We start from the raw sequence: 19,177 nt of genomic DNA on the forward strand, positions 1-19,177 counted from the left end.
TAGTCCGAGGTTAATAGGTGCCTTCTCATTATAATAGTTATTTCTGCAGTGCTGGTATACATACAACTATACACGTTATGTACTCGCATGGGAAAGAAAGAATTACAAAAAAGGCATCTGGATTGAATTCATCCAATAAATCGTATGATTTATGTTTCTGGTTCACATCTCCATCTTCAGTTTGCTTGCTTCATTGGAACCTGCAGACAAACAAGTGTTGTTTCTTTAGATATCTATTCTAATAGGTGCGTTAGGAGTATATGGAGGTCAAAGCATGCATTAAGAAAGTGGCACCATGATCAGTGTGAACAAATGATCACAACGTCTCATTGCATGTGCACTATTCAATGGAGATTAGTGACTTGTATGGATAGCTAATATTGTCTCTCTGGGCAAAAATGCATCAGTTCTTTCATGCTTTTGCTTTTGGAAAAACGGCCTCGGGAATTTATGGTCGTTCAAAGGTCCCATATAGCTTGGGTCATTTTAGATGGAAGACAATGAAAAGGAAAGGTACCTAATCAAAGAGGACCCATTTATTTTGATCAAAACCATTATTCTCTGTGGTCTCTGTCATATGTACTAATAATAATATCCACTTTGCTTCATTTTCTATCTTCTTCCTATACCATTATCAAAAACCGGAATTGAGTGTTGACAGCCAAGAAGATATCCTAGTTCTATGCACCTGTAAATTGCTGGTTGGCTGGAAATGATGTCAATCTTTCTTGGAGAAACTCGACGCCATAAAGGTTGTGTAGATTGGCCTCCCAAGCTGATGATGATTGGATTTGCTGTAGTATGATAACTAACTTCTGTGAGAAAAACTGCATATATGACACAACATGTAGACAGGAAGGGAAAATGACTAATAAGAGTAGAAGAAATTACATTGAAACAAGATGTATCTAGAAATGATTCAGGGATTGTCACGGGAGCACTTATAGTCCTTCTAAGTGCCATATCAGAAGGGACATTCAATGCCATTTCCAACCCACTGCATGAAACTACTTGTTGTAGTGGATTAAACTGAAGGTAGGCCGGATTGGTGACTTCTGTCGATACCCCAATTGGAAAATTTGAAGTGCATGCTGGAAAAACCTGTTGTATTGAAGCGATATATACATCATATTGGAAAAACCTGTTGTTATATGCCTGATTTGTGATGTCTTGTTTACCTCTTTCGCGAAGAAGTTATCGATGTTGAAGTCAAGCGTTGGATTTACAGCGGCTAGTTTCATCGACAGGAACTGTTTTTGACAACGATGAAGGAGCAGGGGGAGATTATTAACAGAAAAAAGGAAGATAAAAAAGCGAAGAAAGTTGTGAAGACAGATGAATTTGTGTTACCTCAACTTGTCTCTGAAGTGATTGGACATAGTTGATGATCTCGTCGAGCATTCCCGCCTTTCCTGTGATCTTATTGCATCCGGGGACTAAATCTTGTAGATATTTCATTCTCTCGCTGATCTTTTCCCTCCTCACCTGCAGATATATTGATTACATGAATTCATAGCAGTTGAGAAGAGATCTACACACTGTTAAGTTCAATTTGGAATTCGAATTACAAATAGAAACAACTCCCACATACATACCCTTTCAGCCAAGCTGTGGCTGTCAGTGGCCTGGCCGCGACGAGCCCGAACATGAATGTAATCAGGCTTCTTGACCTCTGTAACCTTTGAATTGTCCTTTGAAGTATCTGCAGAAGTTTCTTTCTTAATGTTATCACTGTTCTTGCAGTCATTTTTGGTGCCCTGCTCTGTGATCCTGGCCGCCTCTCCCCCTTCATTGCAACATGCTTTGCTCCTCTTCTCCTTGGAATAATCTTCTGCTATTGCCTGAATTGTGCCCAAAAAGGTTCACTTTTCACACTTTCTTTGCTTAAACAAACATCAAGTTCCATTCAATTTGTTAAAGTAATGGAGATTCTTTACAGCAATGAAGCTTATCTTACCTTGAGGCTATGGTTCTTGTCAGCCTTTCTCTTCTTGAAGCTCTCTCTTCCAACAGCTGAACTCATCTTATCCGCCTGAACCGCCTCTCCGTGTTTGATTTCCACAGCCGCCGCCACAGCCGGGGGACAGCTACTGGTCCTAGAGATCCCGTAATTCGCGTCGAACCCTGACCCAATCCCAAACCGACTAGGTCCGATCCCCGAACCCGAACTCGCACCCTCCCCGAAATGACCCAAATCCGGCCACCCGTTATCTACACCCGGGTCCGACTTCAATCCCCGGGTCAGAACCTCGTTAAGACCCTGAAACTGCTGATCGGAGGCCACGGAAAATCCGGCAATCTCATTCCCGTCGAAGTACCTTTGTTGCTGCTGTTGATGGAGTTGGTCTTGTTGCCATTTCAACCGAGCTCGCTGCCTCTCCAGCACGCTCATGTCGGCGCCGTTCCCGGCGAAATTCCCCGGCGTGTTCAGGCAGTGTAGCATCTCCGGGTAACGCTCTGTTCATCACCAGAACTTTTAGAAGAAAGAGAGATGGAAAAGAGTTTCAGAGAAGGGCTGCTTTATAGAAAGTAAAAGCCGCCTTGTACTACAGTGAGGATTAGGCAACTTTGTTCGCTTTCATGCCTAACCCACGTCCTCCCTCTATTCCAACTTCTGTTCTGTGTTTATCAATCGTTCTTCGTCGGTTTAAGACCGAAGAGGAAGGAGAATGGAGAATCGAGAGCGGAATATATAGGTAGGAAAAAGTAGCCGGAGGGTCTGACAGTGGTCGCCGGAATCTGACCCAAGTGACCGGAATAAATAAGGGAAAGGAAGGGGAAGGCGTGGGGGGGGCTTGGAATGTATCCATAACGAGAGGCCCATTGGGGTGGGGCCCACACTGACATGACCGCCACGTGGGTGTGTTCTAAAACGGTAAAACGGCCGGAGCAGAACGGGGTTTTTGCGGGAGGCGAGGCGATTCTGGGGCCCGCTACGGAGAAGGATGGCGATAGATGGCAAGTTGGGCCTGCCGGGCTTTTTTCTTAGTTAGATTTAGTAAATTTTAATATTTAATATATAATATTTAAAATTCATTAAATTAATTAAAACGCAACACTGAAATTGTCATCTTAGAAATTTTGGGTTTTTCAATCGTTATTTGTTTATTTTAATATTTTTGGGGGGGGGGCTGGCCACGTGGTCGCGTGGGGTTGGGTTACACGTGGCAGGTGCTGGAGCCCTTCGATCGGACACGTCAGATTGATGAGGTAGAATGTGACGAAAGCACGGCCCTTTGCCCCTTTGTGAATTGTGATTTGGTACCACATTGGGAGTTACAGACCGCCACAGAAATGCCTCCTGAGTGGCCGCTTTCCTCACGCCCCTACCCGTCGCGTGAAACTTCTTTATTTTCATTTTAAAAATGATTTCTTCCTATAAGTTAGTTAACCATTTATCCAGTGCATGGTATATGTGTTTTAATTAAAACCCACAAAAAGAAAATTATACAAGAAAGAACGATTACAATGTGTGAGTCTAATAGAGATGATGTTTAGATGAATATTCAGTTATATAACAAAAAATAAAAATGAAACTCTTTATATTAAGATAAGAGTGAAAATTATATCTAGTTATGTAATAAGATATAAGTGATGATCTTGTGATGCTCTAATGAATGAATAAGTATTTAATAAAAGAAACTTGGTAAGAGATGCTTACTAGCCATTTGATATTTGAATTAAACATTTATGGGATTAAATAATCTTATGTTATGTTTGGTATTCTACATTTAAAATTTAGTAACTTATCACATGTTTGGTATAGTAAATTTTGAACGAGGTATAAGAGTCATTGTCTTGAGGTCCCATATTTGATTTGCTAACCTGCCATGGTGGAATGGGAGATGAAGCTCCTAAAGAGGGGGGGCTTTAGAGGAGAGAGAGAGAGAGTCCATAGGATATTTATACTTGAGGGGCAAAATTGTCTAATCAAACTAAAAAATTAACCTACTAGGCATATATATATATATAGATATATAGGATTAAATGACATTAAAGGAAGTGAGATGGATTTATCCCATGCTTAAGGGATTGCTTTATTAATTTTTCAAATACGGTATAACCATGTTAAGTAATAATATTATCACTTAATTTTTTTATTTAATAGTCATATTACTTGTAAGAATTTTACAAAAATTAAGGTCATATATGAAAGTAAAAAAGAAATTATAATTCATGTAATTAACCCTAAGTAGAAATAAAAGTTTAGTTGAAGACAAAAAAAAAAAAAAAAAACAGGATAGAAAAATTAAGAATGAAGAAATAAAAAAGTTAAATCCTTCATTATGTCAAGACATGATGAAAATGGGTATTTTAGTGGGAGATATTTTGATGAAGAGTGTGGCACACGCACTTGTAGAGGAGAGTGAAGTCATGGTGGTTTGATTACGTATTCTTGGCTGAAGATACTGCGCGCATTAAGCACTTGTGTCAGGCCGTTCTAAAAATAGCACAGGCTTTCCCCAACACCCCCCCCCCCCCCCCGGGTAGTCTTGCCTGTCCCCTCTTTCTTTCACCTTTCTTTTCTTTTCTTTTCACATATGTTTTACTCATTAAACAATTTTTATTCGTTACGCAGAATTGGCTTGTACCTTTTGTCGTTAACAGCAAGGCTTATGTAACTAACTTTCTAATTAAAGCCCTAAACTTCCCACTTTTAGATAACCACCTCCCATCATTAGCATAATAGAATTCCATTATGATTCTGTTGTTTTCCACCGTTGTGGGCAATTCTCATGTACAATCATCGTCACCCAGAAAAGGGTGGCAACGCAATCAGAAATAGATTCAATTTCATTATCCTGTAGCCTTTACCGTCAAGTCGAGAATTCGGTGGCTTGTCATCCAATTATATTGATATTTCTGTTGTCTGAAATTTGGCCTTGACAGTGAAAGAAAAGCTCTTTGCTTTGAGCTCAAATGAGAGACACTTTGGCCATTTAAGCTGGCTGAATTGACAATTAGCCTTAGGCCGGTCAATTACCCGTCCAAATTAAGATTTTTTTTTTTTCCTTTTATTTGGATTGGCCACTGTTTTTGACCACTATTTCTAGCTAGTTGCCTTAGCATGTTCTTTGGATCACAAAATCGTTGTCAAGGGCGTTTAGTGGTTAAAAACGGACAAATAATTTGAAACTTTGAGACAACAAACGACATGGCCATGTTTATGTGCTAAATGTCGTTTACATTCGCAGTCTTTGTAATAAGATATCGTTGTTAATAGCAGTTTAGTGGTTAAAAATGGACATGTAAAAATGATTGAATTATACCATTTTTGGGTGCTAATCATCCTTATAGTACCTTAAGCATTAGTCTGAACTTTAATTAGACAAAGATTCCTACTGGTGTTGGCCATGGCTTGCTTACATATCTGTGGCTTAATATGATTTGACTTTATACACACACACACACACACACACACTCTCACTCTTGATGCTGCTCTAGCTTATTTGCTCTAAAATGTTTGAAGCGTGAAGCAGTACTGGAGGGTAGCTGATGTAATTTGGGGTGGTGGGAACAAGTCCAGAGAGGATGAAGGCTACTTCCATTATCACCAATGGGACCTTCACCTCCCAATCTCCCTCTACTTTATTAGTAAGTCTCTCTCTCTCTCTCTCTCTCTCTCTCTCTGAATTGGGTACACTCACACATGACCTTATATCAAAACTAAAGGCAAATGGGGCCTCTCCATCCCTATCTTACTTCTTCCATCACTTTCTATTTGCCACTAGTTTCTCTGTGTTTTTCCTCTCCTTTCCTTTCCTTGCTTAGTTTCTTGCTCTTCTTTTTATATATATACATATATAATATTTTAACTTGACTAGAGCATGGAACAATGTATTTTCCGGCAACATGGTTCACTTGGCCAGTGCACCCTAGATTGCACAATCATTAATATTGCACTTCTTTTAGATAAGATCAAACCATGCATTGGCATCTCTGCAATATGGATGTTGCTTTCCATAACCTTTCCTTCATTGCTATGCTTGTTTATTTAATAGAAGGGCCATCTATATGATGTACAAATATAATTTCTATGCTTCCCATTCTTGGTCCTCTCTTACTCATTAGGGCCAAGCTCTTGCCTGGATAGTTAGTTACTAGGCTCACAACTAGTTAGTAATGGGCCATCATCCATAAAAATAGTTTAAAATTACAGGAATTCTAATATGACGTTATTTTAATAGTATTCCATGTAAGAAAATTCTATAAAAAGAATCCTCAAAGTCTGCACTATCCAATAAAATCAAAATTGAGTTCTTTAGAATTGCAGAAATAATAGTAGTATTTAGTTGTGAAGACATTAAACTGGGGACTTGAATAGTGGAGGAGATTGCAGCACAGTATACCAGACTCTCGAGTGATTGGGCTTGCTGCCCAAACTTCTATGCGAGATTCATGTCAGCTTATAGTTAATTATATTAGAAATATTATTGAAATGCTGCCCATATATATATGTGTGTGTGTATAGTCATTGGGATTGCTCGTTTATTTGAAGTCTTCTTATCTTATCTTCCATGGGAAGGAAGTATGGAAACAATATATTGGATAGCAGTGGGTAAGGAGGTCATGAAATGTGGCAGCAGATCCGAGGGTATAAGAAACCCTACTTCTACTTCTCTCTGTAATCACACAGACAATATATATATATATATATAGAGAGAGAGAGAGAGAGAGAGAGAGAGAGAGAGATGATGAGCTAGGTATCTTGGGACTAGCCCTTTCTGTGTCTTTTACTTAGTTTGCAGTTGGTGGCTGCTAGATTTGTGAACATATACAATGAAACTATGGGCCGCCTTATCATATTTCTTGAATCCTCCATAGCTCTGCACGCAGCTGCTTTCTGAGGTCTTTCTTTTCCAACTAATAGAATTAGCAATTCTAGTCTAGTCATGATTTCTTGCTCATCTCCAGCTGGGTGGATTGACTTCTTGCGATTAATTCCCCTTTTTTTTTTCCACTTTCCTTCCTGGTAATATAATAGGTCCCATCTTCTGCATATGTTTAATTAGTTAGATATCTTGTATTTGCTAATTCTGTGAATTTGAGAAGAGAAGAAAAAAAGGAAGGGGGGGGGGGGGGGGGGGGGAATCACATAATCTTTTACTTCAAAGAGTAACTTTGATTTCATGGACTTTTAATTTTTTTTAAACAGATTTAATGGTTATTAGAACTCATAAAACATATTCCCTTAACCATTTAAGAAAGTTGGAGTGTTCTGAGCTTAGATTTTCTAAACAGTTTTGCCAATTGGTTGTATGTGTGCTCTTGAGTCTTGACTTAAGTTTCTTTGCTAAATAAATAAAATTGAAACTGTACCACCGACCACCCCTTTTCATAAAGAAGGTTTGTACTCTGTAGTGGAAAAGGTTTGGGTGGTTTTATAATAATGATTTTTTGTCTTTTACAATAACGAAGTGATGATTTTGAACTTCTTTATAGTATCATATATTTATGGGTAAATTGCATTAGCAGTCCTTCATTTGATTTTTCATTACTTTCTGTTAATAATTTTACTTAACAGTGAGGTTTAGGTTAATTTTAACATCAAGTCATTTTTCGGTTTATATTAATATATTTTATGTTTTTTTTGTTAATAGAATTTGGCAAAAAAATTAAAGATCTAATATAAGTTATTTGTACGATATAAATAAAAATACACTAAACATTTTGTCACACATGTTGATATTTGTAAATTTTAATATTAATAGTATAAATTATGATTATTTTGGAGGGTTGTTTGTATCCTCAAAGGGTCCTGCCATGGTACCATATGATTCGCATTTTTTTAGCAATTAAAAATTTATAACAGCAGCAGCAATATAGGTAGGGAGGGCAATGGCGTTACTTTGGTGGCGAAGAAGGGGAGAGTGGTGGGCTCCGATGGCCTTTAGAACCTTTAGACAGAGCCCACAAGGCCCAGCCCCCTCCCATCATTAAAACTTAAAAGTGACTGAAAGCTACCACACGACCCCTCTCCCCTTCTCCATTGCTATCATTCTTGTCACCATTACCTCTGTTTCTACTCTTAAAAAATAAAATAAAAGTAAACTTTATGGTAATATGGGTCCAATATTTCTTAAACCCGAAATTAATTATATAAATTTTAGATGGTCAATTATTTCTATAATTGTATAATTTTGAAAGTTCTTGTAACTCACAAGATATGTAAGGGTTTTTTAGTAGAGACTTGTGTTATTTTATTTACTTTTTCATATATTTTCATGATTAAACAGTATTTAAGTTTCATGTATTTTATATATTTTTGTTAAGAAACATTTCAATAGTATTTTGTATGATCACACATCTACCATAATATCTTTTTATCTTTGTTACGCTGACATTCTTCATTCTTCATGTGTAATTGTGCATACATCTAAGGATATATATATATATATATAATCAAGCATGCAAAGTGTTGTACTCAACAAACAGGAGTACTAGCCTCAAAGCCTTGATACAAATAGTATCCTTAAGTCGGGTAAGCATTCCGTTGATTAGATAAGAATTGTTCAAATTGAATAGATCGAATCAAATTAAATCAATCGAAAAAATTGAACTAACTAAATAGATGTTCAATCCAAAAAAATTAAAAAAAAGTAAAAAAAAAAAATTGAACCAATTGGAAAAATTAGAAAAATTGGAAAAAAATGTCATTTTTACATTTTGGTTGATTTAATTATTTCGATTTTTTTCAATAGAGAGTGAACTGAATTGAAATAACCAATATTTTCAAACTTGAAAATCAAACTGAATTGACCTATAGCTTCAATTAAATCGAACTAAACTGATAATTTAATCAATTCAATTTAATTATTTCGATGTAATTGAAATATTGCTCAGCGCCTTCCATTAGGCATTAGTCATCTTACTTTTGGAAAAGGTATTAGCTGTTAAACATATACGCATGTGTATAGTTCCAACATCTAGCTAGATCTGGCAGGATGTGATACATGGGGTTGCATTGTAGATATAGCTTTACAGCAACAACTGTGACTGTGAACAGTGAGAGGATAAGAAAAGGGTGCGCTGTGAAAAAGGGACCATTCCTTTTAATGAGGGGAGGGGGGTGGCCATGAATATGCATATATGCATTGTATATAGTGATCATTGGATGAGTCAAATTTGCCTTGTTTAGTCAACCAGAATTTGCATCAATTAATGTTTCAAAGAAGACAACACCCATGAATCAATGCTTCATCTCGTCTCCCACTTTCTCTATAACATTTATGGGGGTTAGGGTTAGTGTTCTTATTCTCTTTGTTTTCCACTGCCATATTAGATTTTTGAAACCCTTAAACTTTTTTCAAGATAATTCTCAGAATCAATTCATCATCCATCATCTGGTCTTCAAACCAGAAAGAGAATAATAATTAAACCGGCTAGATATAGATCATGTCATATGTTAGGTTTTCTTTTTCTTTTTCTTTTTTTTCTTTGTATATCATCTTCTTGACACTACTTTTCTCATGATTGAATTGGTTCAATGGCAAAAAGGGCTCATGCAATTGCAAACAAAATCTGGCAATGCTTGGACACTATTGCCCTTGGAGATGCTTCAAAGTTGAACCAACTTAATTAATAGGAGTTCCCCAAAGAAAGGACACCAAGAGTAGAAAAGCCATTTTGTTAAAAACTTTGTCTGAGTTTGAAATCTGGTTCTAAAAGAATGGTAGAGACAGAGTCACATGATGAGGTTTAATTTTTTTTTGGGGGGGGAGGGTGGGGGGGGGGGGGGGGGGGGGATGATTTTCCTTGAAGCACAGAGACATGAAAAATCTGCAAATGATCTGGGTATTGATATATAAACAAATGGAGATCCAGGAGATGCATTAGGATAAGTAATTGGGGGCAAAAGACGGGCAAGTCGTTTGGAACATCTCTCACCATTGTCCATGGAGCCATATGGGTTTGTCCCAATTCTTCTAGGCCCCGGAGACCACTCATTGTTCACCCACACCCACCCAACTCAAAAATATTCTTGCCCTTGTGACCCCTCCTTTTCCAATCTCTGCCTCTGCCTATGATTCCTAGGTCCCCCCTAACCCACTCTCTGTATGCTTCATCCTAGTATATTGCATAGATCATTCATGCCCTCCTTGCTTGACTCTAATGTAAATATAAATCGGCAACGTCTCAGTGCATGAAACTACTCCCTGACCGCTTTGTGGTATGGCTGATAAATAATGATTATGTGACAGAAATATTTAATTATATGACCAAGCTGGTGCTGTATTTTATACATATCTTTACACATAAATATGCATACTAAACAAACTTATGCTTGTGAGACTCATTCATATAATATGTCTGTGTGGGGGTGGGTGGGTGGGTGGGTGTGTGTGTAGGGCTGGACATGTAGCTGGATCTTCATTGCATGCAAGCTCTTTAGTGTGCTTCCTTCAAATTCATTAAAAAAAAAAAATAGAAAATAAATAAAGAACTTTTAGGGGCTCTGAATTTTGTGTAGTTTAAGAAAAGAAGAATCTGTCCTGATGATAATGTAATGTAAATATGTAGTTCCAATTGAACTAAAAAAATTGATTGGATTAGCAGATGTGCACTGAACAAAGTGACAGATTTGGACAACCATTCCATGCCAACAACTGACCACACAGGTACCAAATACACCCTAGCATGCTTTCAACTCCTCAGCCCTTTTGAAGAGGATTCCTCTTAAGATGATAGGGTTGCAAAATATATTCATTTTTTTATATGTAAATTATGCAATTTTTTAACTATGTTTGTTAAAAATTCATTAAGATAATTTGAAGTTATAAAAATATTACTGTTGCATCATTTGATATAGGATTTTTTTTTTTTTTTTTTGCTTGGAAAGGACATAGGGAGAGGTGGCTCCCCACATGATCAAATCACAACCCCATTGGGGCATATAGAAATACGTGTTATATATGACATGATTGACTGCTTCCTTGGGCCCTCTTTGCCTTTTGTATAATTTTTTCTTTTCTATGGACACTATGTGCCTAACACCATATTCATATTGCTTTTGATTAGAGGCCTAAAGTAGAAGAAAATCTAACAAGATCTGGAGATTACGACACAAACAACTTTGCTTTTGGTTGTTGTGTTTCAAGCCTTTATAATTAAATATAAACTATAGTACTTAAGCTAATAAGCTAACACAAATTAAATGCTTGTTTTGGTTGAGAACAGTGGGGGAGATGGAGATATCTGCAAAGATTCACAATGATATTAACTAATGATGAAGGTTTTGAAGAATCTGGTGGGCATGTAAGTATATGGTTAATGCAGTCAATATGGAAAATGATTAGGGTGAGGGAAGCTGTTCCATATCATTGATTAGTTCATAATTCTTGAATGTGGTTTCCTACAACTGTAAAGATGCTGGAAACCCCCTTCAAGATCCCAATCATATTTGATTGAATTGAATTCAACCTAAACAAAACTTTATGTATTTTGAGGGGGCCAGCTGTACTCTTCTAAGGGCTGTTTGGCTGTTGCTCTGCACCTTCTGGAGATTTGGAAATTTTTTTTTTTTGAAGTGTTTGTCTAGAAAATACCATCAACAAGACGGTGCAGTATAATATTTTTTTTTGTAAATGGTGACACCTTTTAAAGGTTTTTGAAATGCACAACTGCCCGTTTGGTATTACTATAATTTTTTTTTGACTGTGGATTCATTTTTTTGAATTTCTCGTTACATGACTAGTGTAATAACCCGCTTTTATCATCTTAGGTAGTGTTTGTTAAGTAATACATAAATCAAAAAAGATAAGATATAGAAAATATTTTAGACATTTGTCATTTCTAACGTGTTTATTAAACTTATTTGACAATCCTTGATAAAGAAGTCAGGTGATTTCTTATATGATATTTTTTGGATGTGCTTATATCTCTCATCTCCAAATAAACATATCTTAGACCTTACAGATAGGAAAAAATGATATATATATCTTTCAGTGTATTTAAAAAAATTTAACAAACAATTTGATAACAATCTTGGAATGCTTCTCAAGTTTATTTTGACAATTCCATATCTTTATTCGAAAAATATTATAACATTATTTTAATACAATTTTATTTTACTCATTTCAACTAATACTACCTTAGAAATTTAGAAATAAGATGATTAATTAAAGTTTTACACAAAGTCGAGATTGAATCTTATTGGGATGTATTATAAAAAAAATTAAATATCAAGTTAATAATTTGAATCCTTATTTCTCGCGTTCCAATGAATTTAAAGCAATGAAAAAATATTCTAAATACAATCTTAGAAAAAAAAAATTATACATTATTGTCTATAGTCTTTTTCTTTCTTGGAGCACCAAATTACCCGTGACATGTTTGAATACGTCGAATTAAGTGAAACCAGTTTGTGTCAGCTTTATCAAAAAAAAATTTGAACATATGATCAAATACATTATATGTATAAATTTATTATACGTGTTAATAACAAAAACAAAAGTAATAATCACCATTTATTCTTTATCAAGTGAACTTACATTGTTTGATTCATGACGAAACACTAATCACTTTCTTGAAAAACAATGTATCTCATAGATTATTGGCCAAGTCATAATTAGCAATTATGTGATCATATATCGATACATGCAATTAAAAAATAATTTTAATATAATAAATAAAAACTTCACATATAAATTTCAAGGACAATACGATTTATGCGTGTTAAATAATCTCATGCGTAATAAAATGTAAATTATAAGGTCTTGGTGCAATTTTGAACAAAATCAAAGGTTATATGCATAATAAATAGAAAATAGTAAATTTATGTGCAATAACTCAAAATCTTGGGGTAGAAGTGTCATCTCAAAAACTTTAAAATATTTTAAGAAATTGCTCCACCCTACCTTTTTCTTCTTCATTAACTGCCTCACCGTTAACAAGCCTCTGACCAACCTCAAACAACTTTCCTTTCCTTTCATGCCAGAAACGTCCATGCAATGTTATCGATCGACGTCCAGCGAATACTTTGCTGGTTTCTTTGATTTCGTTTGGTTATTTTGTCCATTTTTTGGCCTCCAATATCTTGTTTGTTTGTGGTCAAAAATTAGTGTCGAAGGTACCAACATGTTCTTTTCTATCTCGCCTCTGAATTCGTAAAAGAGTTTAACCCAATTCTAAACTATTTGCTCGAAATTTTGTTTCAAAGTTACTTAACCAAGTTGTTCGTTGTGGCTCCGACAAATTTATCCTCAATCTTTCGAGCTTGATTATTTTCGATTCAAATGTCAATTATGAAATTTGGTTATACTAATATGTTTTTGGTTATGCTATTTTGACACTAGTCTTTTAGTTTGTTTTAATATGAGCTCATCCAAATTTTATTCAACTTCAAAATAGACTACCCAATCAACTTATCATGCATTTCAATCAACTTTGGCCTCAAATAATTTTTAATCATTTTATTAATTTTCGACAAACTTAGATCCCATGATTTTAGAGTAACCTTGTCTACAATCTCGAGTATTGGGTTCAACCCAATTTGATTAGGTTCATTCATTCGTGAATTCGCGTGTTTAGTTTTCTTAGATCTCTTTTGAGACTTGATAAGTTATCAAATTATTGCACAGCCTCTTGTTTGGTCTAATTTAAATTAATTCTAATGATGTATAAAAAATTAAAAAATTCACGTAAAATTAAGACTCAGATCATTATTGAAGCCACATTGGAGGTCAAAGTATTAATCAACACATAAGATTATCGTGATTGACTTACTACATCGAGAAATTCGAACCTCGGGACAAATAATATTCCCTAAACTACTCGAAGATGAGCGATCCAAAAGAACCCAATTTGAGTTGAAGATAGCATCAAAGTATTTTCTACGCTAAGATAGAAATAATTTTCACCCAAACATAGTCCAAGCAAAAGAATGTCTCAAAAGCAATTATTAGATAAACCCTCGTGCAAAAGTCAATCCCTATATTCCAAGGGGTAAATAAAGCAAAGTCGTCCATTGTGGGAAAACGCATGATTAATCCCTATATTCCAAGGGGTAAATAAAGCCAAGTCCATCGTGGAAAAACACATGATGGGTGTTCTAAGTCCTTTGTGCCATATGGCATGAGTGAGATTGGCAAATTTTTATTGTGAGTTTTATCTTAAAGTTCAACTCAAAAAATATAAAAAAGATTTGTAGGAACGAGCCAAAGGTACAATATATTATATATTATTCTTAACATTCTTTAAATTATCTCCATAATTCTATGCTAACTTAAATATTGATGTAGCATTCCTTCAATTATTTTTAAAGTCATATCAGTTTGAGAAAAGGTCTAAACGTCGCGAGAGTTTTATAAATTTAATTATTGATCAATTTCAATGTTATCAAATTTAAAATTAATTTTTAAATATTATAACTAAGCATGCTATAAGCTATTGTCATCAATCTACTGAAGTTCTATTTTCGTAAAACGTTACTTTTTACAATTTAGTGGAAGAAACATTCTCGTGGGAAATGATTTTCCTGTCAATAGGGAGTTGGACAAAGTTGAGGGTTTAAAAATATTCAAAGTTTGGATGAGATTTCATGGCCATGACTATGAGTGTGCCCATAGCAAGTCAACTTTGCACTCCATTGCACCATGAGCTCGTCGTGTGTTGTAGGGTAAAATTGGGCCAAGGCCCAGCAACCAAAGTGGGCTCTGTGAATCCACAGCACTTTGACTGGGCCTCCCATTCAAATGGTCAGAGATCTGGCCCAAACTCAGCCCATTCATTTCACTTCTTATATAGTGACTACACCCGTTGAACTTTCCTAACACAACAAAATAAATAAGGTTAAATTATATCAAAATAAGATTAAAATATTTTACGAATTAAGATATCTAATAATTAAAATAAGATTAAAAAATATTTCAATATTTTTATTAAATTATTAATTAAATTTTGTAAAATACACTAAATGACGCAAACGTCATTTTTTTTTTTATTTGTAAAGAGTAAAATATGCTTATTTTAAAGGAAGGGAGAGAGATAATCATATCTAGAAAAACTCAGATAAGAAGTCATGTGACTTCATTTTTTTAAGAATAATTAAATAATTTTAACAAACACAGAGAAGAATAAAAAAGAAATTATAATACTTTTTATATTTTCTATTTTTTTAGTTTGATTAATAAACAGTGACTGAAAGTTCAAATCAGTTTCCAAGCATCAGCAGTAGAACCAAATCCATTGGTTTCCCGAACGTAAGAACAAATTACAAGGACGAGAGAAACTTTCGGATCAGTGTGTTGTAAGCGAAGGGGCGCTCCATTTGAAGAAGGTGGCCCGCCTTCTCTACCCATTGCAGGCTCGCTTTCTCTCCCACTCGCCTGTGAATTGTGATTGTATAATTATTATAATTATAAAACCCACCCCAAATAATTAAAGATCATCTTCCCTTCAAAGCATATATATTTTTATATAATAATAAGAACATTAATAAAAACTACATACTCTTTCATGCTCTGAGCAAGCTCCAAACTGAAGATCTTATCTTCATCTCCCCACAAGAAGAGGATCCTCTGCAAGAAGCATAGCATCGATCAGTACTGATAGGCCCTCGATCATTCACTCACTCCATTAGACTTGCAGACAGTACGATTATTGAGACATCACTCTCACTAACTCATAACAGATAGCTGCCAAACATTGATAAAAACTTGTCTGAATTATCCTTTCCCGGTTAATACAAACCTGTGAATAATTAGGGATAATGGAGGTGGAGTCGTCACTGTCGCTGACCACCAAGGCCTCCAAAAGTTCAGCTTTCTCCTTTCTGTTCCCGAATAGGGTCTGTAATAATGCAAAATGGATCACCAATTAAATCGTTAATTATTGCTCTTAATAATTAATTGTTTTTTTGTTTTTAAGAGAAATAGATGAAAAACCCATAATATTAATTAATTTATAGATACTCAAGAAGGCGAAAATATTAATGGGACCAAAGGTGCGCTAATTATATATATATATATGTATGTAAATTTGGAATGCATAATATATAGAAAGAAGATTTTGAGAAATTTAAAAATAAAAAATGAAATTTTATTTTCACTCACTATTAAATATTCATGATTTATCTACAATATAGAATATGAATATGATAATATACTTTACTGTTGTTGTTAAGTTATAATAATAAAATTTATTTATCCTAGATTGGTCTGAGCAGAAACATCTACTATTATCAAGGGTTCAAGATATCATTATTGAGGCTTCAACTGATTTGGATCGGGTCGAAGTTGGAATTCAATAAGGCACGGTCCTCGAATAGTCTCCAAAATCTCCTATGCGAGGTGTCTGAAAAGGTCTTCGGGTGACAAGGCTAAGTGCAGGCAATCCAAGATTTAGCTTACGAGCACAACAACAGTTAGAAGGCTACGCGGGCCATTTGACGACTAAATCAGACAACATTCTGAGAAATATATTCAATTCGTGTCGTAGATAATATGCATGACATTATTGATATGTGCATAGATGCCCATGTTTATACTAATGAATAATAACTCCATCATAAGTAGTACTGTTTAAATAACCAACTGGCCCTAAAAATTGATTGATTCTTGAGAATTGATTGGGCCTAAAGAATCGATTGGTCCTTGAGAATCGACTGGATCTTGGAATTCTTGAGAGCAAAATAGAATCTTTGTCTAAAAATGAATCACCCCTGAATGAAAAAGCAAGTTGCCTATTTATAAAGAAGGGAGTGGGGGACACGCGATAGTCATCCCAAATTTCTCCGAGGCCACGTGGCAATCATCTGAAACTTTTTGAATGACATATTCTCGATATATTATGTTTAAGAGTTTAAAAAAGACTTAAACCGAAAGAATCTTGATAGAACTGAGTGCCTCTCGATGGTGGCCAATATGGCCACCCTTTGAATTGGGGGAGGCTCTCAACCCTCTTAATTAAATGAAAGGGAGGGGGGCTTAATCAACTGAGATAGTGGACCTAATCAAAGGAAATGAGGGCCGAAAGGCATCTCGATTGTGGCCACCTACCGAGTGGGGGCCTCTCAGCTCCCCTTTTGCTTCCATTTATTGTTTCTTCACTTAGGCATTTTTTACTTTTTTTGATTTTCAATAGCCGAATTGCCTCACTTTAATTAATTCTCTAATTTTTTTCTTGCTAATTTTCTTTTTTAATCTTGTTTTGTGGATTTTGACCCCTCTAGACATGCACTTAACAGAATGGTGACTCCTAGATTTTGAATCAAACTTGTCATGTGGGTCCGTTACATATTCGTCTATTGATTGTAGCACATATCATTTACAAATAAAAAATAGTATATATACACACACACCTACTTATGAAATATTTGCATACAAATGAAAAATAGTATATACACACACACACCTACTTATGAAATATTTGCATACAAATGAAAATATAATATACATATATATATATATATACCTACTTTCATATATGCTTATGTGGTCATTAATCAATCCCTGCATCCCAGCAAAAAATAAAAAATAAAAAGTGAACAAACCTGAAGAAAGTCATTGTAGAGGAAACGAGGCAGCCATGGCAGCTTACGAAAGCCGATGGAGAAAAAAAATTTGACGCCTTCCATCGTCTCCGGCAGCAGAATCTCAGCCCAGCTTGAAAACCTGCCGATGCTGGCAGTCCTCTCTCTCGTCAACGACTCCGTCAACTCCATCACGGTGGAAGAAACCACCATATTCTCCACCAAATCCGGGTACATTTCAGCCATCTTGAACCCCACCATGCCGCCATAGCTGAGCCCCACCACCGTGCATCTCTGCACGCCCAGCTTCCTCAGACCCTTCGCCAGGAACTCCGCCTGGAAGGAGGCGCTCCGGCCGGCTGCTGAGGTGGTGGAGCCGCCGAAGAATAGGAGGTCCGGCACGTAGACGGAGTACTTGCCGGAGAAGGCGAGGACTTGGAGGAACCACATGAGAATGCCGTCGGCGCAGAACGGGTGGACGAAGACCAGCGCCGGTTTGGCGGGTTTGTTCCACTTTCCGGCGGCTCTGTTGATGGTTTGCTTAGGGACCCAGATGTTCATGGTCGTGCCCGGCTCGATCTCCACCGCTTGTGGCGTCACTCCGGCGAGCTTCATCAGGCCATGCAGTAATGGCACCAGAATTCCTGAAACCAAACTCACCATCTTCTCGATTGATCGATCTGATGGTCAACGGATAGATAATATGACAAAAAGACAACGAGACGTGGATCGGCAAGCACTGCACTGCCTGTCCTGAAAGAGTTTTATTTAATGTGTCAACTTTCAACCGTTGACGTTTCAAACTAGAAGCGGGGCCCACCTGGCGGCTGCGCTGGAGCGCGATGGCTGGCTTCGTACGTGTGTGTGATCAGATTTAATAAAGCGGGCCGCATTTCCGACTTATTCAACAAAAATTTTACTTTTTCTTGAGTTATTTTATATATATATATATAATTTCTTGAGTGATTAGTGGTAGTAAATATATCTTTCTTTACTTTCTAAAATTAATTTCACTTTTTTTTAATCTATTATTAAATTTAAAATAATATCCTTTACAAGTGTCTCTTTACACTTATTTAGAGTTGTGATCAAATCTTGTTCGGTTGAACTTTGCTCAACTCGAATTTATTTTATTATAATTCTAGAGAGTTTGAGCTCATCAAGGATTTATCGAGCTCAAGCTAGCTCCTTTATCATGATAAACGAGCTTTTGATAAGTCGACCTCAAATTTACTAGATTTTTTTTAAAATTAAAGTCATTAAAACCTATTTTTACATAATAAAAAATATAATAAATATAAGTATAAATTATCAAATACAATAAAACTATTCAAATAAATAGAAATATTTTTATTCAGAAATACAAAAATCAATATCAAAATATTAAAATAATAATAAAAATATTTATTTCGCGATCTTGTTTGTGAACTTATTCGCGAGTTCTACTTATGAGACAAATCAAGGCAAGTTTTATTTTGTTTAAATTCGGCTCTTTTATGAGTTGAGATCCAAATTAGAATTCAAACTCAATTCTTTTATAAAGGTCAAGCTACTCATTAGCAACTCAGCTCTTTACAACCCTACTCTTGCTCTCTAATGTTATTTGATCAATGTGACCATGATATTGATGTTTTCATGAATAGAAATTTTAATGTCACTTTTATAAAGATAAAATAATTTACATGTTTTTTATGAAAAAGAAAAGGG

The 19,177-nt window shown here is 35.6% G+C and overlaps 2 protein-coding genes and 1 long non-coding RNA gene across 3 annotated transcripts; 1 reads left to right on the plus strand and 2 right to left on the minus strand.

Moving 5' to 3' along the window:
• Window positions 1-2,769, minus strand: LOC127802051 (transcription factor bHLH63). Its single transcript, XM_052337703.1, has 7 exons — window positions 1,958-2,769; window positions 1,596-1,841; window positions 1,351-1,485; window positions 1,179-1,250; window positions 892-1,101; window positions 689-794; window positions 1-200 (listed from the first exon to the last, which is right to left on the minus strand). The coding sequence occupies exons 1-7, from the start codon at window positions 2,441-2,443 to the stop codon at window positions 163-165; spliced, it is 1,293 nt and encodes a 430-aa protein (XP_052193663.1). The 5' UTR covers window positions 2,444-2,769; the 3' UTR covers window positions 1-162.
• Window positions 2,770-3,609: 840 nt separating this feature from the next.
• Window positions 3,610-11,736, plus strand: LOC127802053 (uncharacterized). Its single transcript, XR_008023258.1, has 3 exons — window positions 3,610-5,595; window positions 10,558-10,619; window positions 11,179-11,736. It is a non-coding gene; the product is annotated as an uncharacterized LOC127802053 (long non-coding RNA).
• Window positions 11,737-15,089: 3,353 nt separating this feature from the next.
• On the minus strand, window positions 15,090-18,215 carry LOC127801019 (uncharacterized). The gene is made up of 4 exons (XM_052335783.1): window positions 17,492-18,215; window positions 15,691-15,789; window positions 15,451-15,518; window positions 15,090-15,326 (listed from the first exon to the last, which is right to left on the minus strand). The coding sequence occupies exons 1-4, from the start codon at window positions 18,131-18,133 to the stop codon at window positions 15,212-15,214; spliced, it is 924 nt and encodes a 307-aa protein (XP_052191743.1). The 5' UTR covers window positions 18,134-18,215; the 3' UTR covers window positions 15,090-15,211.
• Window positions 18,216-19,177: the final 962 nt, after the last annotated feature.

The sequence above is a fragment of the Diospyros lotus genome, chromosome 5 (assembly GCF_014633365.1).
Source record: "Diospyros lotus cultivar Yz01 chromosome 5, ASM1463336v1, whole genome shotgun sequence".
Lineage (NCBI taxonomy): Eukaryota > Viridiplantae > Streptophyta > Magnoliopsida > Ericales > Ebenaceae > Diospyros > Diospyros lotus.

Bases quoted from the DNA above. Each gene is read 5' to 3' on its own strand.
- LOC127802051 (XM_052337703.1), bottom strand. From the start codon at position 2,443: ATGCTACACTGCCTGAACACGCCGGGGAATTTCGCCGGGAACGGCGCC. The intron at 1,251-1,350 runs GTAACACAAATT...TGTCAAAAACAG, and splicing joins CACTTCAGAGACAAGTTGAG to TTCCTGTCGATGAAACTAGC. The intron at 795-891 runs GTAATTTCTTCT...ATCATACTACAG, and splicing joins TAGATACATCTTGTTTCAAT to CAAATCCAATCATCATCAGC.
- LOC127801019 (XM_052335783.1), bottom strand. From the start codon at position 18,133: ATGGTGAGTTTGGTTTCAGGAATTCTGGTGCCATTACTGCATGGCCTG. The intron at 15,519-15,690 runs GTTTGTATTAAC...TGCTTCTTGCAG, and splicing joins TTATCCCTAATTATTCACAG to AGGATCCTCTTCTTGTGGGG. The intron at 15,327-15,450 runs GTATGTAGTTTT...CACAATTCACAG, and splicing joins CTTGCTCAGAGCATGAAAGA to GCGAGTGGGAGAGAAAGCGA.